At 43.8% G+C, this 27,985-nt stretch overlaps 1 protein-coding gene across 2 annotated transcripts in view; it reads right to left on the bottom strand.

The window, feature by feature from the left end:
* LOC111159097 (oxysterol binding protein like 10) overlaps positions 1-27,985 on the bottom strand; it is a 305,114-nt gene that overhangs the window by 74,634 nt on the left and 202,495 nt on the right. For both annotated transcript variants that reach the window (XM_022521495.1, XM_022521496.1), the window contains one exon: positions 3,901-4,111. In XM_022521495.1, coding sequence (XP_022377203.1) covers positions 3,901-4,111 — 211 coding nt within the window. The remainder of the gene's footprint in view (positions 1-3,900; positions 4,112-27,985) is intronic.

Genomic DNA, 27,985 nt, shown 5'->3' with positions numbered 1-27,985 from the left:
AGTCCTTACGAGAGGCATTTTACACAAACCTGTAAGTCCTCACATGACACACCGGCGTCAACAGGACAACACAGGGAGGAAGGAAAGCAACTACAAGTGGTTTAGTTCCCCCGAACCAACTAGAAGCAGAAAGAAAGCAACAGGAGACTTAACTGTGGGCATTAAGGCCAGACTGTGGAGCTATTTTCATATGTCCTTGGCCATGAGCCTTGCTTGGAGTGTTGAGAGCTGCAGTCCCCAGGTTGGGGCTAAGACGCCTCTGCCCAGAGGCCAGTGACAGGTGACAGCACCTGTCCCTCATCCTACAACACAGTGACTTCATGCTTCCTATGCTCAGTAGGAACCTACGTTTTCCAAAACAGAGTAAGATGGATATTTACAAACCTGAAGACAGCAGAGGGCACATTGACAATGGAAAGCTACGATGTTAATATCCAACTGCTTTCTTCAGGGAGAATGTGCCACTCAAAATCTCCATCTGGATAGTTCTAACAACAACAATGACAAAATCCACCCACCTGGAACTGTCTACAACGCTAGTTTTTCTTTTTTCTCCAATAGGTTATTTACTGGCGGAATCATCACATTTCCATCTTGGCTTTTAACCACAAAATGAGGGAAGGGGACTTCTGTGGGGCACATTCTCACCAGAAGCAGAAGGTGTCTGGAAAGAAGGTGTAAAAGACTGAGATAACAAAGTGGAAAGAGAAGGCTAGAGACGTCTCTGGAAAAAAGAGAAGCATAGCAGAAGGAAGAAGGCCCCCCAGCCAGAGAGGCCACAAAGGCCTTATGAGAGGCTCACCTATTTACCCTTTTTGCCAAACCGCCAAATGGAAAGGTCAAAGCAACTGGCTTCTAACTGACAAGCCCCACAAACCTTGTAAGAGAATGAAAAAGTTATTGGAAGTACAAGTTAAGAAAAGGATATTGAACTCTGCTCTGGTTCTCCTCTCCTCAGTGACACCTCTCTTGATCACTTGTCCTGATTTATGTCCAAGGGCACGTGGGTCACCTGCTGCAATTTCCCAAGGTTCTGCTGTCACGTGCTCTGGCAGCTCTGATTCCAGCATGTTTTTCCCAGCATGCCTTGCACCAACCACGCTGTCAGCATCCAGCTCTTACCTGGCTCTAGAATGTATTTGTCTGGTTACAGGTGTCTGCTCTGACTCCTGAACCACGCTCCCTGGATCAAGACCTGCAAGCAAGGAATTAACCAGAAGCAATGCCAACAGGCAACTCTACACCCCAAACCAGTCCAAAGGTCCAGTTTCTCGCCCACACTGGCAACCCACCCAAAGCCCCGACCCCCAAGTAGCTCGGCTTTTTCCAAATGTGAGTGAAGTCCTGCCCACCTTTCCAAGTAGAGTCAGAGGGACACACCTAGACTAGGGAGAACGGATGCCTACCTACCCACCCCATCAATCATTTGCCTCCACCAAGCTATTCAAGTAGATTTACTAGTCTCCAAGACCAGAACTAGAGGAGCCCCGGCCAAGAGGGCAAGTTACTTGATTAATCTAAAATACAAACGTCTCCATAAATGGAAATTAAAGGAAACATTTCAGGCCACTATATCTTAGAGATAAGATCAGAGACGGGTCTAGGAGCCCCAAATGCATAAATGATAGGCACAGGAATACTGCAGCATTTTTGGATTTCAGTGCAGTCACTCGAGAGCTTGAGATGAAATGAGCGTTAAGGAGCAACATTTACAGATAAAGGCTCCAAAGCCAACATGTTCCCCAGAAGATACGGTGAAATGCTACGGAAGATGAAATGCTACAAGCCCACAAATTAATTTTTGATTCAGAAAAGGGTCAGAAGAAATACAAGAGTGTGAGGGTCAGAAAGCAAAGAGGCCAGAATCAAGAACAGTGCATGTGGATACTCAGTGCGCTGCGGGCAATCTTGTGTCTTCCTGCCCATTAAACATTTAAAGGAAACCCTGATACAGTGGCACTTTAATGAGATTTTGATTCCCATCAACCCAGGCTGGCACTCCTTAGATATAAACATTAGGTTTTTATCCATGGGAGTCAGGCTATTGTAACTATATTGTAACTATATATTGTAACTATCTATCTATCTATTGTACTATCGAGTTCAAGAACCCCGAGATTCTCAGGAAAGGTATCTTGCGGTGACACTCCCCCAGTTGCCACATTTTCCTCTTCCGCTAGCTGGAGATTCTGGAATTCCATTTTAAGGGCAGCCAAATATGACGTTTTGGATGCAGGAAGTAATTGAATGCTTCCCCCAATGTGTGCCATAGATTGAAAAGAACCAGCACAATGTTTTAAAACTTAAGGGGCTGTTATATGAAATTTTTAAGAGGGTTAAAAGTTAAAAGAAGACAAAACAAAAGAACCTTCATGATGCTTCATGCTCCTCCATCCTCCAACCCTCAGCCAAGTTCCTTGATAAAAATGGCTAAAGGAGGAGATGGGGTTGGGGAGTGGGTGAAGTAGGTGAAGGGGATTAAGAGGTATCAACTTTCAGTTATAAAATAAGTAAGTTATAGGGATGAAAAGTATAGCACAGGGAATACAGTTAATAATATCATGATATACTTGGGGCGCCTGGGTGGCTCAGTGGGTTAAAGCCTCTGGCTTTGGCTCAGGTCATGATCCCAGGGTCGTGGGATCGAGCCCCACATTGGGCTCTCTGCTCGGCAGGGAGCCTGCTTCCCCCTCTCTCTGTCTCTGCCTGCCTCTCTGCCTACTTGTGATTTCTCTCAGATAAATAAATAAAATCTTTAAAAATAATAATAATAATATCATAATATACTTAAGGGCATCTAGGTGGCTCAGTTGGTTGAGCTTCTGACTCTTGGTTTCAGCTCAGGTCATGATCTCGGGGTCATGAAATCAAGCCCCCTAGCATCTCATCCAAATGATGGGCATAATATTATCTAGTCTGTAAAGATTTCAGAAAAGGGGCAGCAAAGGCCATACTCTGGCAGGACTGGAGCTCAGTAAATGAGGGTGGGTAAGACAAGAAGACACTTCTCTGGAAAACCAACATCTCTCTTAACCTCAGCACAACAAAAGGGCAAAGAGGACTTGAGAAAAGCATGAAATACAGACTGTCACTCAAAGAAAAGCCAGCTTTTCTTTCATCATTTAAGTTGTCTCATTTCCTGATTACATGTACACCAGGCAACAAAGCTCAAAGAGGCTTCTGTTGGTCTCTTCATTCCAATACTTTGTAATGACATTCAACGTGACCAACCTTGAGCTATGACGTTCATCTTCATCCCTGAATTTAATCTTCCCTAGTATCTTTGTATCTATTTATCGATTAAGTCCTCCTCCAAAAGGATTTAGGCCTCTTGAGGAAGTGTATTATTATCTCTAGCTTCTTGACAAAGAGCTAGAAATGCTTCTGGTAGGTAATGGAGAGGAAGGCTCACACAGGTCCAGGAGAAGGCATACAGGAGCCTGCTCCCTGAGCAATCGTGGGCAGGGCCGGTCACAGGAAACAATATGGCTGTCCTTCCTCAGCGTGTGGGGTGCATCATGGCGGACACCCATTGAGGTGCAGTTAGCAAAATGGATGGTATAGCAACATATCTCAGAAACACAGCACAGAGTGCCAAGTCACAAATGGAATGAGATACAGAACAGGATGCCAGCCAGCCTGAAAGCAGTTCCAAAGTATTCCTGTAAACACGTTAGTTAAATCTTTCGTGGGATGTTGTAGTTCTAATTGGCCAAAGCAAAAGAGATCCCAAACTGGGTCAAGAAGGAGGGAGGGACAAATGAAGAAACAGATGGAATAAATGGTCAGAAAGGTAGAAGGTGGATATAGTGGACTGGAAGGAGGAAGGCCACAGGGGAGACACACACAGACACGCAGCCCAGATGCTCATCGGCACACACACCCGCCCAGAGGTCTTACCTGAGGCCCCCGGCTTGTGGCTGGGCTGGCCCACCTGCTGCACGCTCTGCTGGAGCAAGTGGAGGCACTCCCCAAGGCAGCTGAGGGTGGCAGCGGAGGTAGCTTTCAGGAGCAGCAGATCCTGGTCCAAGGCAGTGAGGGGGCCAGAGCCCGGCAGAGACTCGATGGCGTGCACGAGGTTCTTTTGCTGTCCTTCCACCTGGTTCATCATCTACAAAATGGGAAGACGGCAAGGAGGTGAGAGAGGACAGTCCTCCTTTCAGGAGGCTGGGAGCAGCTCTTGACACCCAGGGGGCTGGACAAGAGAGGTAAGAGGGGAGATGAAGCATCACCCCCAGACTACGAGTGGCGTGACAGTCTACTCAGGGGTGCTCGGTACACGTTAGCACTTTGACCACACGGGCCTGGGTGAAATCTAAGTAAATCTCTTCGACGGCACACAGCTGCAGCTCTGATCCCAAGAGCATTTCAGAGCCCTGGAGCTAAAAGAGCCCATTAGGGCCATCCTCATGCATGTTACTGATCTTCAGAGGGTAAGTCAATGATAAATACAGTAAAGGCAGAGGTCTTGGGGCACCTGGGTGGCTCAATCATTAAGCGTCTGCCTTCAACTCAGGTCATGATCTCAGGGTCCTGAAATCGATCCCCGTATCGGGCTCCCTGCTTGGCAGAAAGCCTGCTTCTCCCTCTCTCACTCCCCCTGCTTGTATTCCCTCTCTCACTGTCTCTTGTCAAATAAATAAAGTCTTTTAAAAAAATACAAAATAAAGGTAGAAGTCTTTGTGGGACATCATTAAGTTTCTTTCACTCCAAAAGATTATTGGAGACAGTGGATGAACTTTGGCTTGGTCTCAAAGCAAGACCAATTCCCTACTTTTCCTCCAGCTCCAATGCCTATCTGCTCGGCAGTCTTTTTGAAGCTCAAGAAACAGAAGTGAAATTTTGGGCTGGCATTTGCATGAGTGAGATCACAGTGAAGCCAGACACAGATCATTCCACCCCAAAAATGCTAAATCGGATGTGACTTTCACACCATGTAAGATGCCAGGAGGAAGCGAAAACCCAGAAACCCTAGGGTTTCTGCCGGCCCTATCCTGCAGCTGAAACTCTGACAGCCCCAAAGAACCATATTTTGCGGCCTGGACTCAATCCACAAGCTCAGGTAAGCCACAGTCTACTTGCATCTTTGAACAGACAAATCAAGCAGAAAGGAAGTCAAGACCTAGAAAAGAACTTGATAGGTTAGCTTGTGAGTTTCATCTCCCTCATGTTCCACAACTTTCCAAAAAAGACGAAGCACATAAAGTGCATGCCCAGCAAATAAACAGTCGCTCCAGGAAAGGGGAGGGGGCAAAGTGACTCGCCGAGGTCCCAGGGCTGCTCTGCATCAGAGGCCGCAGCCAAAATCTGGTTTCTAGACTCTGGTCTGCTGTTCTTTCAGCTCCCCACCCAAAAGCCGTCTTTAATGTGAGCCCCTAACTCTGCCTTTGTCGCCATCTTCCCCAGAAGATCCTGGTTACCCTCACGATGTCACCAGGTGGGGAGAAGCAATAATTCCTTAAGGAACCCCTGGAACTGGGCCACAAATCTCATTCCATGCTCAGCCTTATTTTTCTATTTCCTCTTTGAAAACAGACACCTGCTGTTTTCTATCATTCTGTGTCATTGGCTTTTATTAAAAAAAAAAAAAAAAAGCTCATCCATTGTAATCCTTTGTATCGAAATAGGTGCCATTACTTCAAAAAGATACAGTTTTTGAATCACAGGTAAGCCAACTGCACCAACCTGGCTTGGACTTGTCACCTCATTGTGCACACCAATCCTCTGGCCATGCAAATTATTTTTTGCAGATTACAAAGGTTATGCCTGGTGCTCTGGTTCTTAAAAAAAGATAGGGGTGCCTGGGTGGCTCAGTGGGTTAAGGCCTCTGCCTTTGGCCCAGGTCATGATCCCAGGGTCCTGGGATCAAGCCCTGCATCAGGCTCTCTGCTCAGCAGGAAGCCTGCTTCCTCCTCCTCCTCTCTCTCTCTCTCTCTGCCTGCCTCTTTGCCTACTTGTGATCTCTGTCAAATAAATAAATAAATAAATAAATAAATCTTAAAAAAAAATACAAGGGGACACAAGAGGGGCTAAGTTAAGTATTCACTTCTGCCTTCAGATCTTTGCTTAAAAGTCATCTTCTCAACAAAGCTTCCTGAGCCACATCATTTAGAACTGTATTTCCAAGGGCACCTGGCTGCCTCAGTTGGACCCTTGGATCTCAGGGTGGGAAGGGGGGAATTTGAGCCCCACCTTGGGTGTAGAGATTACATAAAAATAAATCCTTAAAAAAAAAAAAACTATCTCCAGCCCAACCCTTGGCACCTACCCATCCTCCTTACTAATTTTTCTCCATAGCACTTACCACCTTCCAACCTAACTTGTCATTTGCTTATTGTGTTCATTTGCACTAGTCATCGTTATCTGTGCTGTTCACTGATCTATCCCAAGTACAGCAAAATATGTGACATGAATAAATGAATCCCCAGTCTTACTCTTCTCTGAGGTACAAAGGAACTGATTTTTGACACAAAGTCTACAGACATCATTATACTCAATTAGCATAATAGGGCTGAAGATTTAGTAAAGGATAATACCTCCATTATGAGTCTAGGTTTACCAAGAATTACTCCAACTGGTTAAATTTAACTTGACACAAGACAAAATGTTTATGTGTTCTTTGACAGTTCTATATATAGAACTAACAGAGAGAAGTGGATTTTGAGCTATTTGTCATAGTCAACATTTCTGTAAATTCCCACCATAAAATCTTGTCTTAAAAACATGAGGTGTTGAAAGGGAAGAAGAAAACGTAATGAAGAAACATGTAATACATTGTTCTTGACTATTACGGATGATACTCAATGCTTAAGAGAAAAGGTGAGTAAAATCAAGCCATTAAGCATATGGGATACACTTCTTTTTAATCAACAGAAAGAACTACATTCCAGTTATATAGCATAGAATACTTGCTATTTTGCAAGCATAAAATATTACATATAAATTACTTGTTATATACTTGTTATGTTGCAAGCATAAATTATTACATATAAATTGCATAAAATTACATAAAATATTACATATTACATCTGTAAGGACCTACAGAATTTTCTACATCATTACAGCAGAGACACATGCCCAGAAATGGAATCCACATATCTGCTCTCTAAAAAGTATTCAATGTAATTGAGAGCCTCTTGCTAGTGCCCGAGGCAGGACGGCCGGCTTGGGGTGGGGGTGGGGCATCTGAACCAGCAATGGGGGAGATTTGACAGTTACAATGATTTCACACTGAGCAGTGGCGGGGGGTACGGGGATGCTTAATACCTTACAGGCCAGAGTACAGTCCTCCTAAAACATGTTCTGCCTTGCTCAAAAAGCCATTGAGAAACTCTGTGCTAGAGCTTTATCAATAACCAAGAACCTAATGGATTCCAACATCTTTCTGGGTAAACTGAGTCTAGCATAGTGCTTGACACACAGCAGACATTCCCTAAAGATTCATTTTCTCTCCCTTTTCCATGTGATACGAAACCAGCCCACTCCTTTAATGAGACCACTGATGTCATCTTCGCTTCGTGTTAATTTCATCAGGCTCCACAAGAAATTGAAGGAACCCTCAAAGAGACTCAGGATTCATAGCCTTGGAGCTGTGTATCACAGTCATTACTGCTCTAACACTTCTGAGACTGAGAGGCACTGAGGAAGAGTCTTCGTCAGACTTTGGAAGAACATGTTTTAGCTTCTTCCACAACTAATTTTAATTAAGAGCACCTATGAGAAGATGAATATGGCACTGAAAAGCTGTATGCAACAATACTGATGGCAAATGCTTAAAGCATTCCCTCTCCCTTTCAAGGTTCTTTTTTTTTAAAGTGGGCTCCATGCCCAGTGTGGAGCCCAACATGGAGCCCAAGGTGGGGCTTGAACTAATGACCCTGTGATCAAGACCTGAGCTGAGATCAAGAGTTGGATGCTTAACCCACTCAGCTACCCAGGTAGGTGCCCAGCTTCAAGGTTCCCATGGGCTTATCAACAGAAGAGCAAAGCACAGGCATTGATGAGTAGGTTTACCTACTGCTACCAGTGTTTGAAAAAGTTGAAACCACTTACTTTAATTATGTAAGTTTCACATCCAAGCCCTTAACACTTTTTTCTGAAGCACATCCACATCAATTGCTTATGGTTTTTAAGAACAAAGTGCCCACATTTCATCTCTTCCTGGCATTCCAGAATCAGGGATATCACCATCTTATATAGCACAGGTACGAAATGGGACCCCAAATGAAATTTCAGAGATCCATCCCTGAAAATGTCAACTCTAAGGTTATAAAATCAACCATATGTAGGTCACATCGAACTTCAGAGATAAGCAAATGTCATGGAGGAAAAAAAATCCTATGGCCCATTTTTTCATAGTACAAATAATGAACGGTGTATGTACCACAAAATCAAATCAAAGGAGTGAATGCTAATAAAATCAGTGGCTGCAGATTTTATTGCTTTATTTCAATAAAGCTGTGTAAAAGGAGATTTCAAAAAGGAGTAAGCAAGGCTAGTTAAGAAAGTCTCTTTAAAATGGGCTCAGGAGGGGCGCCTGGGTGGCTCAGTGGGTTAAAGCCTCTGCCTTCAGCTCAGGTCATGATTCCAGGGTCCTGGGGTCGAGCCCCACATCGGGCTCTCTGCTCAGCGGGGAGCCTGCTTCCCCACCCCCCCCCACCTCTCTGCCTGCCTCTTTGCCCACTTGTAATCTCTGTCTGTCAAATAAATAAAATCTTAAAAAATAAAATGGGCTCAGGAGGCTATCAGGGAGGAAGAATTGATGTGCATCCTAAGAACCGTGAACTTTTTGCCAGTTGCAAACCCGCAGCCTGGACTTAATGCCCTCCTCATGATGAGCCCTGAATTACTGGCAATCTCCACTTCAAAAAGAGTCAGTGGGATCTGACAAATTTCAACCCTCCATCTGCATGTTAACCCAGCCAATTCCGGTTAACCTAGCTTCAATCCCTGTTTTGCATAGAGGACCTGAATGAGAACAGTACTCATTTTTCTGCCTTTATAACTCCACCCGCTTTGTCCCCTTTGAAACAAGAGTCAGGTTTCTACATGAACTGTGTCTCCCGAATTGCAATTCTCATTGCCCAAATAAATACCCGTTGGCTTACCTTTTGAATGAATTCTTTCTTGGTCAACAACTGAGACCACGATAAAGAGGCTAAAACCTAACATCATTCAGCTCAACTAGCTCAGATCTGGCTAAAGAGAGACCTGAAGGGGAAAGCAGAGGCCCAGGGGCTTCCAGAGTCTGTTTCAGACTTCTCAGAACTGCAAACCTTGGAGCAGGTTTTGAGAGATGCCTGAAAGGTCGAGTCCCAGCAGGTCAAATATCTAGGAACACCAGTTCATCCACTGGTAATCAAAGGATCAGCATCAGGCACTCGAGATACAGACTCCTTATCCTCAAGTTACCAGGGCTGCTTGCTCAGTTGGCAGACCCTGCTGGGTTCACAGATTTCCGGCACCTTTGGTAATTCAATCTGTGAGGCTTGGAAGAGACCAAGCAATGTGATGCCATTGTCAAGGTGGCCTTGGTTTAGCATTTATCCTCCACCTGGTGGATTTCAGAAGCCATTTTTAAGTCTCCCTCTGGGTCAGGGACCAGTCCTTGGCTGACTTTAGGCAGTTCACTTAGCCAAAGTCCTCAGCTAGGCTTGAAAGCCATGCTTCAAGGACCTTTAGGAGCAATACACACACACACATACACACACACACACACACACACACACAGAGAGCTTACTGCCTCCCTTAACACATATGTACTATTCCACCGCCCTCATTAGCATTACTTTAATATTCCAAGAGACTGCCACCCCCCAAATGGTTTGACAGCTCATTAGAGAAACTTCCTAAAATATCCATCAACTCTGTAATGGAAACCATCAACAGTTTGTATCCTACAATCCTTTGAATGTCTTGCCTCAAAATCCTTGCCTAGTTGTTTAGACCAATCCTGAACTGTTGGATTTTGATGTGTACCTAATCCTAATCAATCAAGCCCTGGTATTACAAACCAAACTTCGAATTCTCAAATTCGGACCTTGCTTTCCCTACTCAGAGACACGGACAATCCCTGTGGACGTGCTGTCCTCCCTTCCAATGGTAAATAATAAAGCCATTTTGCTGGATCAACAGACTGCATTGCTGATATTTGCAGAGCTGGCATTCCAATCTCCAAAGACTTCCTCCAAATTCCCTAGTGTTGGGGCACAGTAGGTCTTGGCCTCACACCTGAATGATCTCTTCTTCCTGCTGACTTTCCTACCTGACATCCAATCTTCCTGCTGTACTCCCCAAGCTATGTCTCTTATTCTCTCCTGGCACAGAACCCACCTGGAATAATAACCTTTCTCTATATGTCCAAACACAGTCCTAAACACCTTATGGGCTTCCCCCAACTCTCTCAAGTCTTATTATGTGAGCAGAGAAAGAAAACCCTAGCTAGTGGACAGACCTTACCAAATCTACATTTCCCAGTAGGGTTAAGAGAGCGGACAGCGGCAATAAGAGACAAAGATGAGTGGGAGGAAATGGGGTCCATCTCCCAAGCGGGGGGGGGGGGGGGGAGGCTGTTAGCTACATGATGAGATTACAAAGAAGAAAGTTTAAAAACACAGGATGAGAATGGAGACACCGATATAAGGAAATTAAAGCTCTAAACCAAAGGAAACAAAAAGGGGAGGGGGAGAGACTATCTCCAAAAAATTGACCATTATGTCTTTGATGGCCTTATTGCAGGGGTCAGCAAACTTCTATAAAAGGCCAGATGGTCAATATTTAAGGGGTTTAGAGCCATTGGGTCTCTGTGGCAACCACTCAACTCTGTCACTAGAGCCTAAAAGCAGTCAGACCATGGGTACACAGATGAGGGTGACCAGTTGTTCCCCTAAAACTAACATCTGACCCCTCTCAATTTTGGCATCAGATAATTCTTTTTCTCATTCAAGGTGTGACTTTACTGGTTCTTGCTATGACAAGATTTTCTACGGTATCCCAGTCATTCTGGCTGTCACAGTGGGAGATTTTAGGTCTGACTGGGATTATTTTCTTATCAGGCTACCGAGTTTACTATGTACAGCACACAGGCCCCTAGCCTACTTTTATGGCCTGTGGTTTCAATAACCATCTAACTTCAGAGCTTTCGTGGTGCTATCTTGACCTGCTTGGTTTATCTCCTGTCTCAAGGGCCTCGATTGGTCCGCTCCAAGGCTGAGAGCACAGAAGAAGGTTCCCTACCCCTGGTGCCTCCAGGGGAGAGAGAATGTCTTTGGCTTTCTCCACGAGTGCTTGTCTTGGAAGGAAACCCCCTTGCCCTCAGCTCTGGGTGTTGGAGGGGAGAATCTGGCCTGAAGTCATTGTTATGCCCGCGGACATAAAAGTCTGCCTTCTTTTCAAAGGTATGTAAGTGCAGACATTCTATTTCTATGTCCAAGTTGAAGACTGCTTCATAAGCAGATCTAACTGGCCAAATGGAAGGTTGATGTGCACTATCCATTCATCTTCTTGGTAACACAAGTGACTCTTCCTTTTAGAAAATTGACAGGAGAGAAGCATTCATCATTTCTAGATTTCTGCCTACTTTCTAGATACATACCCACTTTACTTTGGGCTTCCAGGTGTCATCACGGAGGCTGACCATCATGAAATAATGAAGCCGTGGTTCCAGATTTCTCCATCCACCCCATTTCTGGGAGACAGGACAGGCTAACAGCATTTTTAAATTCAACACTTTGACACCTGGCCTTTATCATATGAGATGAGGGAGATAGGAACCAAAGACAAGAGTGGTTGAAAGACCAATCCAGAGATGAAGGTGACCCAAAGTCTGTTCTGGTCCCTCCACAGCCTCAGTAAACATGTGGCTGCTATCTAGAAGTTTCGGTGCTGTTCATAAATGAGCCCATGCTGACAAGAGCCGAAGGCAAAGGCAAAATTCTGAAATGTGCACACACACACTCAAATAAACAAAAAAACCACTTTCTAAAGATGTGGGGGGGGGGTTTGCTTTTTTTTTTTTTTTTTTTTTTTTTTTTTTAAAAGAAGGGAAGGGCAGAGGGAGAGAGAGAAAGAATCCTAAGCAGGCTCTATGCTCAGTGCAGAGCCTGACACAGGGCTCAATCCCACAACACCAAGATCACGACCTGAGCTGAAATCAAGAGTCAGACACTTAACTCACTGAGGTACCCAGGCACCCCAAGTCTGCTATATTTCTTAAAAACAGATTCCTTTCTGTCCTACCTTCACCTTTGGCTTTTCTACAATTATTTCCTCACCAGCCCCAATAATAACTCCATACTGCACACACATGAAGTACAAATTTTATCCTGACCAGTTCCTAAAAACCAAACCATGTTCAAGAAATACGAGATAACAGCAACCACAGCCAAATAAATCTAGGGTTCCGTTGGTCCCCACTTTCATTTACCCAGTGGGAAATCTCCAGTCAGAGAGGCCAGGTGTCCTGGCTGAGGTCACCTGTCACAGCAGTCCCCACACTCCAGGGCCCTCTCCACTAGAAGACATAATCCTGTGTACTTCCTCCTCATCCTTTCTTAGATTCTGGAAGTAAAATAACTATCTCCTGCCCCAGAAAACAACTATGACAAAGTTTCTTCCACGGTTTCTTCCTTGCCCCACCCTTTCTCACCACCTGGAAACAACTTGGGCTTTTTTGTTGTTGTTTTGTTTTGCTTTGCTTTCTGATTGCAAAAGGCTGGCTCACTCCATCAACCACCATCCCAACGAAATCAGTCAGTGAAAACAATTACAGAGAAGGAAGTAAAAATTACCCGCAATCCCACTTCCTAGAAATAAATAAGCACTGTTAACATTCTTGTATTATTCTGACTCTTCCAACTCATGCATGCACCCACGAGTTATTTTATTTTAGAAAGATCACCCCTTACAAATAATTGTGTAACTTTTTGTCACTTGGAATGTATCACCTGTAATGCCTGGGATTGACTTCAAAGTAATCCAGTTTGGGGGGAGAGCAGGGAGTGGAGAGGAGTAAGGATGAAATAATATTGGCTTTGGGGGTGCTGAAACTATTGATGATGACAAGGAGATTCAATATTACCTTCTCTGATATTTTTTAAGTTTTTTTTTTTTTTTTGACAGAGATCACAAGTAGGCAGAGAGGCAGGCAGAGAGAGAAGAGAAAGCAGGCTCCCTGCTGAGCAGAGAGCCCGATGTGGGGCTCGATTCCAGGACCCTGCAATCATGCCCCGAGCCGAAGGTAGAGGATTTAACCCACTAAGCCACCCAGGCGCCCCTTCTCTGATGTTTTATGTTTGAGATTTCTTCTATTGTTATTTTTTTTAAATAAGGGGAAAATACATTGCTATGGGTTGAGTTGTGTCTCTCCCCATTCCAAATCCCTACGTTGATATCTTAACCCCCACTAAGTCAAATATGACCTTATTTGGAGACTGGCTCTTTACAGAGGAAATTCAAGTTAAAATGAGGTCATCAGAGGGAACTGTAATCTAGTATGACTGGTATCTTCATAAAAAGGGGAAATTTGGACCCAGACATACATAGAGGGCAGATCAGGCCTCTCTAAACCAAGGAGACAGACCGGTGCAGACTCTTCCCTCCAAGACCTCAGCAGAAACCAATCCTGCCAAGTGCCTTGATTTTGAACTTCTAGTTTCCGGAACCATGAGACAATAAATTTCTGTTGTTTAAGCCACTGGGTTTGTGGTACTTTACTAGTGGAGCCCTGGAAAACTAATATACACACCACAGGTATCATTCCACATCGGTAACGACAGACATTTTAATGGCTGCTTTGTATAAGACTTTTAACTCCCAGCAAAGTAGACCCTGGCTTTAGAGCCAAAGTTCCTTTGATGCAAACCCTCTAACACTTGTTCACATGTAATTCCTGCTACAGGAAAAACTGAGGCGGAGAAAGGATTTTCAGTATTATGTAACAGAAGATGCCTACGCAAAGGTTAAAAGCTATTCTTTTTTTAAATTCCGGTGTCAGTACCGAATGTTAACATGTTGGTAATGAGGGGCGCATGTGATACAAGAGGAATCCTCTCACAACTTCTTCCCGAAGAGCACGTGCTACAGGCCACAGAAGGATCTGGGGTGGAAGGGGAGGGATCAGAAAATAATCTGTCTTAATCACTACTCATTTATCTGCACCCTCCGCCTCCCACACACAAAGCAACAGAGAAGAACCAGGTGCTGAGCCCAGAGGAAGGAGCCCTCACTCTCCGTGGAGACAAGGTTGGCTTCCATGGCATGACACTCAACGATGGGGCTCCTGACTAGCTTTGCCCACAGCAGGCGACTGACTCCCTACTCTGTCCACTTTGTTTTCTCTGAAAACATCTTTCCTCCCTTTTTTTCCTTGTACGTAAGTGATGCTTACCACAGAAAAAAATAATCAAAAGAAACAATACCATAAAACATCCCAAATCAGAGAAAATACATGTTCAAATCTTGGCATAAATACTTACATCATTTTTATGCATGCATATGTGAATTTTACTTTTTATGAGAACAGTTGCACATCCTAATACTGCCTGTAACCCTTTTTATTCCATATACCATGTCAATACATTTTTTTCAGGATTTTATTTATTTGACAGAGAGAGAGCACAAGCAGGGGAGTGGCAGGCAGAGGGGGGGGGAGAAGCAGGCTCCCCACTCACAAGGGAGCCTGATGCAGGACTCGATCCCAGGACCTGGAGATCACAACGACCCGAGCCACAGGCAGACAGATGTTCAACCAACTGAGCCACCTAAATGTCCTCATGTCAATAAATTTTGACAATACTATTTAAAAGACTGCAGACTATCTGTTGCATAAACATGCCTCAAATTATTCTTTAATTCCTTACTGTTGGACAGTATGAAGAGATCGTTTCTTCCCTGTGACAAATGACAATTCAACAAACTTCTCTGTGGCTAAATCTCAGCATAAATTTATAATGATTTTCTTAAAATAAACTTCTAGAAGAGGAATGGCAGGATTTAACAGTACTCAACATTAATTTTAAATTTTTGATAAATACTGCCAGCTCACCCTTGGGCGGGGGGGCGGGGGAGGAGACCTGTCTTCCCTCAGCAGTGTATCAGCTGTCCTTTCTCTCTATATAATCTTTTTTTCTTAACCAATTCATCAGCAACCCTCTCCCCACCCCCACTCCCATCAAAAACCAGTATCTCATTGTTTTAATTCACTGTGCGTGTCCCTCTATAATGTGAGGTAAAGAAAGATGAAGAAGTTTCCCTATCTGGCAACTAGTAAATAAGCCCTTGAGAGCTACTACATAGTATGGCGAATATAAACAAAAATATGGTACTATAATCATCCAACCTGCAGATAGTCTAGAACTTAATTATTCCAAGTACTAGAAAGAAAGGATAATTACAGAATGTGATAGAGGCGCTAAATATCATTACAATGGCAACCACATTACAATACAGAAATGCATGAAATTAGCATGTTGTACACCATAAATTACACAATGTTATATGTCAAATGTGTTCAGTAAAAAAAGAAGATTCCCTATCCAGTACAGAAAGTTTAAGCAAGTAAGACTAACGGGAGTCCAGAGTGTCTCCTTCCTCAGGATGGAGGCATCAATGTGGATGGCAGGGAGGTTCCCACCAATGGAGGGGCAAGCTCAAGTCCTGAGGAAAGGGAGCAGAAGGACTACTGGGAAAATCACGTGGATCCAGAACGCTCTGGAAGACACTAAAGTTCTCTCCTAGAAGATCCCAGGACAATGGAACGATGGGAAACCATTACAGAGTACCCCAAACCCTCCCAGTGACAGAGAGAGCAGTTCTACCTGAACCTTGTCCATCTGCCTAGTTAGTCCATCCCCAGAACCCACCAGACAAGGGGAGGGCATCTGTCCCCCTTCTCCAAGCCTGCCCAAGTCCCACGTCTGAACTGAACCTAACCCTTAAGCTGAAGAGCTAAGCAGAAAGCTGCCCTTTGCTTTCCCCACACTTCCCCTTCTCACGCTCTTCCCTTTCCTCCAGTATAAAAGCCACAGTAACAGCCCGATCGTGGATAAGAGAAGCAGGGCTACTCTACATGGCAGGGGAGGGGAGCTCTACAGTGTACAAAAATGCTTTCACAACTGAAATCTCCTGTCCTCCCAGCTCTGCCCTGGCCATGGTTATTGAGATTCTCCTTTTACACAACACTGGGGCCCAGATCATAATTATAATAGAAGTGCAGAGGTCATGACTAGAATCCAGTGTCCTGGGTCCAGATGGCTCTGCCCTCTACCTCATTCCCAGGAGACACAAGAATGCCACCACACATGCCCATGGTGTGATGCCCACCTAGCACAGACTTCTACCTAAAAGGGATCAGAGGCTTGCAGAGTGAGCTGATGGATCCATGGGCCAACTCACCATGAACTGAACAACCACAGGTTAGACCACAAGCTCTGGGTAAAATGCCCAATGGGGGGGAAAAAAGTGATCCATAAACAGAAACTATACCATCTAGGTAAGGATTGTCCTGCAAAAGGTGTGGAAGCTTCACTGGAGTGTTTAAGTTCCTCTTAGCCGTTCTCAAGTCAGAAACTACTTAACCTAAGTCATGTAAAAAGCAGAAATCAAAAGGGGATTTATCGAGGTCTTTAGAAGTCTGGTTGATCTGCCAGTTCTCAGCAAACGCTAGTTGGTGTATCAGTTTTTTTTTGTTTTGTTTTGTTTTTGTTTTGTTTTGTTTTGTTTTTTATCAGAAGTAGGCAGAGAGGCAGGCAGAGAGGCAGGCAGAGAGAGAGGAGGAAGCAGTCTCCCCGCTGAGCAGAGAGTCCGATGCGGGGCTCGATCCCAGGACCCTGGGATCGTGACCTGAGCTGAAGGCAGAGGCTTTAACCCACTGAGCCACCCAGGTGCCCCGTTGTATCAGTTTTTTTTAATATCTTGGAGAAATTAAACTTCACAAACCAAAGATCAGCAAGTACAAAATTAAACCATTTTCTTGAAATTAAACCATTTTCTTGAGCCCGCTTTATCTTTGTTCGCTCATATCCCACATGCATGGCTCAGTCTTTCTCAAAGAACTTCTAAGTGTCTGGATATTTAGTCTCCATTTTGGGAAATTCTTTTATTTTGCAGAGAGAGAAGGCTGTTTTTAAGAATTCCTAAAGAAAACAGGCCAATAGACATCTATATTCTAACTTCAACTCAGTAGCACGTTGTTTACGTCAAACCAAGCCCTGTTATCTCCACCTAGGAAATGCGTGCTGCTTTCTTTCACAATTTTTTGTTTTTAGTTCAAATATCTATCCAGAGTAGCAGACAAGGATATAACAACTCTGCTCTCTTTTCCAGCTAAAATTAATTTCACTAGTGCCAATTATTTTCGGGAAAGAAATGCATCTCCAAAGGGCACTTGAAAAGGGGGGAAAATTAGACAAGAATTTTATGCCTCTAGGCAAATCCTTTATAGCATTTGAGCCTTGGCAAATGAAACTCTGGAGAGACAAATTCATTTATCAGGAATCTGCTTCATTAATCTGACAAGGAAAATTATGTTAGGGGATAAGCCACCAGTAATTAATATTTATTGTATCTCCACTGAGAAAATGATACGGCAGTCACCATTTTACAGAAGAGAGAACACAATTCCTGCACACAAACTGCTTACAGTGTAATCCTCAAGGTGCTCAAATAAGAGATAGAGTAATGATACAGAATACACTGTGCTTTACAAACAAGCTAACCACTCCTTGCAGATGCTTGCCCTGGAAACTGCTTTCCAGAGATGGAATGAACTGGCATGGGTCCATCCCCACTCTTCTTCACTGCCTCGAGACTCTGATGCACAATTTTTAAGAAAGTTAAGGGTAAGAGTGTGTAAAACATGGCCACTATTCATATAAATAAATGTACAAAAAGACCTTAATAATTATAATTAGCTCCATACATGTCTAACTCCAGGACCCAGCCTACTGACCAAATCAATCCATTCATCCACTGCCATATTGTAGGATGGGATCACAGGACCTTATTCATCAAAAGACTCCTCATGGGAGATGCCTGACAAATGTATGTTGGGTAGATGAATAGAGAAAAGAAGGAAGCAAGGAAAAGAGAAAGCAAAGCAAAAGAAGGAAGGGGGAATGAAGGAAGGAAGATAGGGGGAGAAAGATGGCAGAAGAGGAAAGAAGGGAAGAAAGAAGAGAGAGGGAGGGAGGGAGGAAGGGAGGATCGAGCTCCAAGGTCCTAAGAAGAAGTTTTAACAAGCTGGCATGACTTCTCCAGCAAATCCAAGAAAACCCTTCCAATGCCCCAAGTCTGGTGTTACTATTTCCACTCAAAGAAGAATGTATATTTTCCTTTTTGTCCTAAGACCTTGGAACTTTAGTCTTAATTGTGAGTCTCCCCCAATACCAATATCCCAGAGGAAAAAGGACATTTTAACTGCACATTAGACATCTCTGAGCACACAAAAGTCCCAAGTTCCTTTAAGTTCCTAAAACAATCTATATAATACTGGGAAAAACAAGGCCCTACCTGAATGGGTTCCAGGCTCAACTTCTGAGCAGTCCATGGAACGCCTTTCTCCTGGTTAATTTTTACTCTTTCTTCAGACCTCACCTTATAGGCTGCTTTTACCTGGTAGGTTTCCACCATCTCCCCAGAAGGTTATGGTCTCCATCACCCACAGAACCCATCCTAGTTGTAGTTAAGTCATGTGTTATGGTACCCATTGGTTAATCTGTCCCACCCTTATAAGGCTCTGAGCTCCATGAGGATGAGGACCTTGTCTCCCAATCTTTCCCTCTCTCCTCTCTCTTTTTTTTTTAAAGAAGGGGAGAGAGTTGGGGAGGGGCAGAGGGAGAGAGAGAACCTTAAGCAGGCTCCAACCCTAGCGTGGTGCCTGACATGAGGCTCTATCTCAGGACCCTAAGATCATGACCTGAGCTAAAATCAAGACCGGACACTTAACCGACTGAGTCACCCAGGCGCCCTGAGGACCTTGTCTACATTTTGTTCACCGTTGTTTTCCTAGCACCTAGGATGGGGCCCGGGAAACTGTAGGCAAAAAATATTACTTAAGAAAATAAGTAAATGAATATATGAAAAAAAAGCCCCCAGACATCTCCTTAAGAACTGGCCATTTTCCCCACTTCCTGGCATGAAAGAAGATAAGATCAGAATGCTCTGAAGAGAGGCATCCAGAACAAACACAGCGAAATTACATCTAAATGTCAACCAGCGGGCCTTTAAAAGCTGACAAGTGAAAGAAGTACAATACCAGCTCTGAATGGGTTGATTTTTCAGAGCAAGACAGAGAGCATCAGTAATTGAGGACAAGGTTTCATACTTTTCCTGCATGTCTCCCCAGGTCCAGGGGACCACCGTCAAAGAGCATTCATAGTGAAGAGTAGAAATCCACCCATGCTAGCTAGCTCAAGAAGGGGATCTGTTGCACGGCTATGGGAAGGAGGTACCCAGAATCTACTAGAAAGGGCTGCTCCCTCTGTCCTTCAGAGATCTCCCAGTTTCTTATCTCTATAGTTTCCCCCCTGCCCGCTCTCTCTCCTCTTGCTCAACTGAAAACTTTCCCAACCTGTCTAAATCCCAGCAGAGCCATGGGGGAGCCAAATCTAGGCAGTTTCATAGGTCTGGCTTCCTTTTTCTCTAAATTCAGATTTGAGAGAAAGTCAGTGTGATAGGCTGGCCATAGATGAGATGCCTAGGCTGGTGCAGTCTGCCAACACGGATACCTCTTCAGTACGTGAGCTCCTCTCCGCCACTTCTCCTTGTGATGTTTAACCTGATCTAGGATTCTGATAGTCATGAGATATAAGGATGTACCCTATTTGCAAATATTTTTGAAAACTCCCTTTCCTAGAAAACTTATGTATCCAATGGGACATCAGTTGACTGATGTCATCTTTAACAACTAGTCAAATAATGAGGGATTTCCCAAAACTTAATGCTGGTGTGACATGAACATCAAAGTTACACAGCTTCCTGACAGGGGGTTCTAGAAGTATACTAACTTCTTAAAAATGCTATGATAAACATCCAGCTTCAAATGAGCCCAGACTACCCCCCACTTTCAGTGACAGTACTGATGATGTAGGAAACGTCAGGGTTTGAAGCTGATGGCCAAGAAAGAATTCTTGAGACGTCTTCAGTGCAAAAAGTTGGTTTTTTTAAAGCATGGGGACAGGACCTGTGGGCAGAAAGAGCTGCACTGGGGTTGTGATGGGTGACTGACTATATACTTTCAAGTTGAGAGGAGGATTAGGGACAGCACAAGCCTCCCAGGTGTTTTGGAAACAAGGTTTCTAGGATTCTGAGGGGGTTAGCCCTTGTTAGGAAAAGGACCTTTATTACCGTTTAGTAAAAACTGTCATGAGACCCTTCCGATGTGTGTCAGTAGGCCATATGCTTGGAGGATGACTGCTAACATGTATCTTTCAGAGTAGAGATACAGGAAGTTTCCAAAGGAATTTTTATATGTTAAAGAAGACTTACAGGATCCTGGGGTGTTAGGATAATGTTAGGCTAAGATTGCCTTTTGCCCTTAGCAAAGTGTCAACATCGAGGCAGCTGAGCTCTCAGAGGAAGGTCGCTCTGCCTGTTTCAGGGACTTGTCAATGGGCTTTAAGTAGTAAGGAAATTTAATTTTTCTTCTGCCTTTGTTTCCCACATCATTACCATGTAATAATGCAAAGCCCCCCAGTCTAAAAGGAGTTTAGAAGACATAAGGGCTCAATCCACAGTCCCCTCTCAGTTTATACCTTTTCTGATTATTTCCAGTCTGGAAAGCAATCCAATTAGCTATGTTACCTCTTTTCTCATATCAGGTTCACAGGTCTAACACATCTATTAACTTTGTGGAAATGGATTTTGCTACATTAGCCAACTCTCCCTCAAGAGCCCTCTGCAGTTTTCCCTATGCAGCTATGATTAAAACAGTTCTCTCTTTCACAGAAGTTCTTCTCTTCCCATGACCATCACCAAACCGGAGACATAAAAAATGTCTGGTCCTGACAATGCCCTGGAAAGTACAGCTTCCCAAAACAGAATTACGTGTGATTCTCACAAAACGTGGCTCATATACCTTGTCCCTACCTTCTCATGAACACACTACCCACTTGGGCAACCTGGCACCTCTTGACTTTCTGTCAGGCAACATCTTGCCCAGAAATCCTTTCTTCCTCACCCTTCACAGTCAAAATCCTACTAGGTTTACAGTGCCTGGATCAAGACAGTGCCTCTCCATGAAGCTCGAATTTCTCCATGGAGAAGTTACCAGTCACTATACCCTCAATCTCTCCAAGGCCCTGCCATGAGCACCTACCTTTCTGTCTTTAAGTTCTTGAGGTGTGGGAGCAGCCCCATATTCCCTGCACCTACCTAGTACAGAGAGATGTTGATTAAGTGTTCAGCGCCCGAGGCACCTGGGTGGCTCAGTGGGTTAAGCCTCTGCCTTCAGCTCATGTCATGATCCCAGGGTCCTGGGATCCAGCCCCGCATCGGGTTCTCTGCTCAGCAGGGAGCCTGCTTCCTCCTCTCTCTCTGCCTGCCTCTCTGCCCTACTTGTGATCTCTCTCTGTCAAATAAATAAATAAAATCTTTAAAAAAAAAAAAAAAACTTTTCAATGACCCACTGAATGCATCCTTCAGGCTTTGGGCCATTGCTCCAAGTCTTCAGGTTTGTTCTCTTCCAGTGAAAATGTTCTCTCTTTCAGTTGTTATATTTGTGCCAGAGCTGGGGCTGCCTAATTTTGGCTAATCTGAACGTTTACAGAAGGAAATTGCATTTTCTCCTTCAGTTCAGAAAATACTTAGTAATGACTATCTCCCTTTAGACTTAGCTGGGTACTGTTAACTCACCATCTTTAAACTAACCTTTTAGAAAATGTGTAATATTAGCTCCTCTTCCAGATACTTTCTCAGGATTCCCCACTGTAAAATAAACACATGTTGTAATTCCTTCCATAACTAAAATGTAAATACATATTTCACTCTTGGGATAAACTGGCTTTATTTTCATGTAAATTCAGTAGCAATAAAAGGTAACGGCTCAGCATGAGGAAATGCTGCTCCCTGGCTCACTCAGAAGCTTCTGACTATCTGTGTTACCTTCTACCCCACCCCAATGCATCGAAAACCAAAAATATCTTCTTCAAAATGCAATTCCTTTAGTAGGAAAAAAAAGGAAAAAGAAAAAGTTTAAGATATTACTTCAAACTGAAAAATATGCTACATTTTAATAGACCTGCATTTATGTTAGAAACAATTTCCTCAGCTTGCTCATTGGGTAGATATTAAGGGCTGTACGGCTCTGAAAAGCCTGGCAAGGCTGAACAATGACCATTTTTTACCCACTCCCTTGCTGCCCCCTGCTGACAAAAGGATGGACACCTTTGCCAGACACTGCTCTCTCCTGGGACAAGGGCACCTATAGACACATACACCCACTGGTCTAATGGGTACCAAACCCCATCGAGAACAAGAAAGGGCCAACAGACACGGCTCCCTAAAGGTTTTAAGAATGAATAGAAGAAACAAAGCATTCACATAGGAAATCATGCAAAAGCAGTATAAAATTATACTGTTAAATTTATAGAGTAAGGGTTGTCCAGACTGATGGGATTCTGGGAAGGGTCAAACCAATGAAGACGGAGGCCCCATAGAGGTCAGTGATTCCCAATCTTTAAGCCACTAAGGAACCCTACCTCAGTCAGCATGGACTTCTCGCTTTCCATAATTGGCCCACATAATAAAACCAAAGTAGCCGCAAACAATCATCCAAACATTTCAGGCAAAAGCAAAGAAACATAGATGACTGCTTGACTTCAGTCAGGTATTTTTAAAGGGTGAAAAAAGCTCATCAACCCCCTGAGAGAGACGGTTCTAACATCTTCTCTGAGAATAAAGGCAAGAGAAATATAGACAAAATTAAATTTCCTTACACCTTATAGCATATTGATAAATACCCGAAAGACGCGGGTGTGTCGTTCCTCAAGGAGCTCAATGTACACCTTAATGCTGACGTTTTGCAAGAGACTAAAAGCAACCTTAGCCTGACAGGAGCCAGACCTCCAGCATCTGTAAGTCTTCTTGAGCATACGGAAATCCCTTTAGAGACTTCCTTTATCTCTACCCCCCTCCAACTTAAAAGTATATAATCAAGGGCTCCTCATAATCCCAATGCGGGTCTTTCTGCCCAGGGGCCCTATCCCCGTGCATTAGAATAAAATCACCCTTTTGCACCAAAAACATCTGGAGAATTCTTTCTTGAAGGGTTCGCTCAGCAGCCCCACATCAGAATCCATGAACCCTAGGATGCTTCTCAAGGGGCTTCTCAGGAGATCTGAGAACACCCACAAAATGTATTCACTGGCAGGTAGGTGCCTAGGAGGCTTTTCCTCAGGAGGAAAGAGTCCTTGGCTTTCATTAGATTCTCAAAGGGGCTTATGGCCAATAATAAATTAATCAATAAACAAAGTTAAGATCTGTAGGCCTAAGGATGCCAGGCTAGGAGCTCCTTGTATAGATGAGGAGAAAGGAGGCCGATAGCAGCTCTGGGGGAGACACCATATTCACCGATTCCTAACCTGAGAGGGCCCTCTTCTTCTCTTCTTCTTCTTCTGTGCAAACTCCCCCGTACTTGACTACCACAGGTCACGTCCCATTGACAATTTTAAGGTAAAGAAAAGGCAACTCCAACAGGCCATAATGCTTAACCATTTATCCTGTGTGGGCAGTTCTCCTTGACAAACAGGTCAGTCTCTATTTGCAAAGCCAGTTCGCAAAACTGATGTTTTTGGTCCCACACTTGCCATGTTACAGTCCGTGACAACTGAGCAGATGAAGTACGGGCAGGCACTAATTAATCTGAGCTTGGCTGCCTGGAAAATTAATACATAAAGAGAAAGTGGAGAGCATGTACAAATTCCCAGTGATTTGGTTTACTGGTGGAAGGAGGGCCTTCCCCATTCCCCCACACCTCCCCAACTTGGACTGCCCAGGCTCAGCACCACGAAGCGTAACTTTGGGCATGTGGTTCCATATTTCTGGACCTCGATGTTCTTATCTATAAAATGGGACTCCTGGGGGCGCCTGGGTGGCTCAGTGGGTTAAGCCTCTGCCTTCGGCTCAGGTCATGGTCTCAGGGTCCTGGGATCGAGCCCCACATCGGGCTCTCTGCTCAGCGGAGAGCCTGCTTCCCTTCCTCTCTCTCTCTCTGCCTGCCTCTCTGCCTACTTGTGATCTCTGTCTGTCAAATAACAAAATAAAATCTTAAAAAAAAAAAAAAAAAAATGGGACTCCTAATAGTGCTTATTGTATATATATGTTGTGAGGAATGAATCAGTCAATCATCGCGAACCACTTGGAAATGGTCCTAATACACAGCAAATGTTGCAGAAGTGTTGGCGGTTGCTGCGGTTCCCGCCATGGCCACTACTACCATAATTATTATGGGGACAAGTAAATGAGACTATGTGTAAAGAGCTTAAAATAGTGACAGGCATGTTGGAAACGCTCAATAAATGTGAACTACGGTGACGATGAACACCAGTGGGAAAGTGAACGGATCAGGAATTACTATCCTGTTATTCTAGCCAGGCATCGTTAACAGCAGTGTATTTAAGAGGCAATATATTCAATAAAAACCATATTACACCTCTCTTGCAGAACCGTTTGCCTTCTCTGATGTAAAAAGCAAATCGTTGATTTATTGATCATATTTTTTATTTTTTTAATTTTTAAGTAGGCTCCACGCCCAGCATGGGGCTTAAACTCACGACTCCAAGATCAAGAGTTGCATGCTCCACTAAGCCCGCCAGGTGCCCCAACTGATTTATCTATTTTTAAAAATAACTTTACCAAATCAATTATGGTTGATTCTCCTTCTTCACAGTAGTCAGGTTCCACAGTCACCAGGAAAACACTGAACTATCACGCTTAAGGGAAATACAAGGGGATGTTCCTGGGAGCCTCTAGAGACACGGTCATCAACTAAATACCATTTGTGTTGTAGAGGTTTGTTTGCCAATGTCCAATAAAAGAAGCCAGTATCATTAGCGTTGAAAACTGGCTTTTCCATATCATCCTTTTCCTGTATAACACTTAGGCAGTACAGTAAATTCTCATTATTCACAGTAATTATGTTCTACGAAGTCACCATGAACAGTGAATTAGCAACAAGAATCAGTAGCGGAGTGTGTGTGTGTGTGTGTGTGTGTGTGTGTGTGTGTGTGTAACAGCACTCCAGCCGGTCTTAAACCCTTAAACACTCCTTCCTCGCTGACCTAAGGCCCTTAGTCTGTAAGAGAACTAATTTACTTTCTTTGAGATTTGCAGACCATTGGCCTTGAGAAGTGAAGAACTAGAACCTTCCCAGGCCCCAGAGGCCAGCAAGTCTGTTTGAAGCCACCTCGGCTTCCTATCAGTCCAGAATTTTTTTTTTTTTTTTTTTTTTTTTAAGCAAAATGCTTTTCTTTTTGAGATCACACAAATGAGTTTACTAACCTCCCTTTGTGTATCTGTAGACCTTGCCCTGCTTTGCAGAAGAGAGTACTGGGGCACATCACAAAACAAGAACCAGACCTCCCCCTCCCCCACACAACCACGGAGCACTGAGATAATGTTCACAGCTGACATCATCAAATCCGCATGTGACCAAGAAATGCTATAGGCCACTGTGCGCTCTTTGCCCATTGACTACCCTAAACCCCTTTAAACCCCTGTGGGCCAGGCAAAAACCTCAGAGTGGGCATGAGGACAAGAGTCTGCCTTCTTTTTGGTTTGCCAGCCTCCTGAAAAAAGCTCAGATTCCTTTCCATTCAAAACTTGAGCAATGCTCCTTCCAGCAACACGCAGCCTAACTTGGGTTTGGTAACAGGCAGGCACACGCATACCGGCGCATGCGCATATGCATCTATACCATAGATGATAACCTTAAATGCTAAAAACGCCTCATCCTGGAAGATTTTTTTCTTTCTTTCTTTTCTTTTTTTTTTTTTTTACTTTGCAAAAAAGAAAATGGGGTTCACGACTCTTTAATTCACTTGCCTGGGGCCGCCCCACTCACAGGCTCCAGAGTTGGCCTTCAAACCCCATCCAGCTGGACCCAGAGGCAGAGCTGCTTGCTCTATAAGGAGCTCCTCCCTTGGGGATCCATCTTCAGCTCTCCTCTGCATGGAAGCAGGAACAACAGGCAGACCATCACCTTGTGTGACTTCCAGCTCGGAATGGCTGCACTGGGTGACACATTAGGGGATGTTTTACAAGTCTGCAAATGACTACAACCGCCCCTCGAGTTATCAATTTTGGGCTTACAAATAAACTTTAACAAGTAGGAGAATCTGTAAATAAAGGATCCATGAATAATGAGACTGAGTTTTCTTAATTCTTAATTTTTCATTAGTCTCTTGATCTTCAGAACCTAACTCACCTGCAAATTGAACATGTTTCAGGCTGAACTGTGTTTTGAAATGTGCAAAGCAGCCAGCACTCAGCTGAGAAGGGTTTAAGATTTTCCTAACCCTGGGTGACATGCCTGAATCTTTGACCTTCAGCCCTACAGCAATGCTACCCATTTATGCTTTTTGATCTTAATCAGTTGTCATCTCATGAATCCACAAAGTTAGCCGCCTTTCCATCTTTTCCACAGTTTCATCACAGACTACAGATGTTACTTCAGAATTTTCCAAAGGAGGAGGGGGTGAGGAAAAAAAATTTTTTTCTCCAAAGTAGCCTCACATACAGATCAGCGAATTTCCTCTTCTTTTTTCCCAGATGCACTGTATTTTGCTTCATGAACATGGAACTCACAGCCAAGGGCACTGGAACACATACCTGAGCAAAGCTCATCTAACACGTATTTTCTCCATCAGGCTCAGCCCAGCCTTCATGCACTTAGACACAGGGCACAGCATTTGGGACCCACTTAAAAAAGCAGTCACCAACAAAAAGTATAGACAAAAACAAAACAGAACAAAAATCGAGTACTGATTCCAGAGTTATAGATAAAAGTAGCAAGGAGGCAAATGTGCAGAAACAGAATCCCTGAGAAAGGAGGACCAATTAGACATTTTTAAAGTAAAATATGTTTAAAGCTTAGGGCTATGAAACTAATGCAAACAAACTTGAAATCCAACCAGAAACACAGGACGCTGCCTGCATGCGCCCACATGCCTGGTGATAGGAGACCACTCCTTGCTATTCTGTTTTCATGTGATTCCAGGCCTCCGATCACTGAGAGAAGAGGGACACTTCATACTCACAGCTATCTGCTTCCAAACAGGCAGGTTCACTTTGTTCAATTATTTTAAAGTTCTGTGATGAATAGTAAATTGGGACAATCTTCAGCACTGCGGTTATCCAAGTTCAGAAAAATATACTCAAAGACATGCCCCTAAAGCTTTAAAGGTATTGATTTTGATGTAGAATAAAGTTTCTCAAATACCTTTTGTGGGGGGAGGGGGTTGGTGAGGTAAAAATCATTCTCCAGGCAGCCTTTATACAACAAATTTTATTGGATTTCACAGATCAAATTGTCATTTCAGTTGCTAAATGATGTTTACCTATGGATTCCATTCTGCTACCTTTAAGTGGTGTCATTTGCTCTACAAGTTTACAGAGGCAATTTTTTTTAAGGCTAAAATTTCTGGGAAGAAAAATGAGATATATCTTGAGCCATGGAGGTTTAAACCTCCATGCAAGGAGTATAGCAGTGAATGAACCAATGGGAATCCCTGCCCACAGGAGCTGATGTTCTAATAGAGGAAGACAGACTATGTAGATAAGCAAGTGTGCAAGGTCAGATGTGATGACTCTTCTGGAGAAAAATCAGGCAGGAAGAGAGCAAAAAAAAAAAAAAAAAAAAATGGGGGGCAAAGGGTTTGCCATTTTAAATAGATGGGGAAGGTCACCTGGGTGGTTCCATCAGTTAAGTGTCTGCCTTCAGCTCAGGTGATGATCCTAGGGTCCTGGCATCAAGCCCCACATAAGGCTCCCT

Source organism: Enhydra lutris, unplaced genomic scaffold (genome assembly GCF_002288905.1).
Source record: "Enhydra lutris kenyoni isolate GAN:26980312 unplaced genomic scaffold, ASM228890v2 scaffoldscaffold66, whole genome shotgun sequence".
Classification (NCBI taxonomy): domain Eukaryota; kingdom Metazoa; phylum Chordata; class Mammalia; order Carnivora; family Mustelidae; genus Enhydra; species Enhydra lutris.
This window is presented reverse-complemented; position numbering and strand designations above follow the sequence as displayed.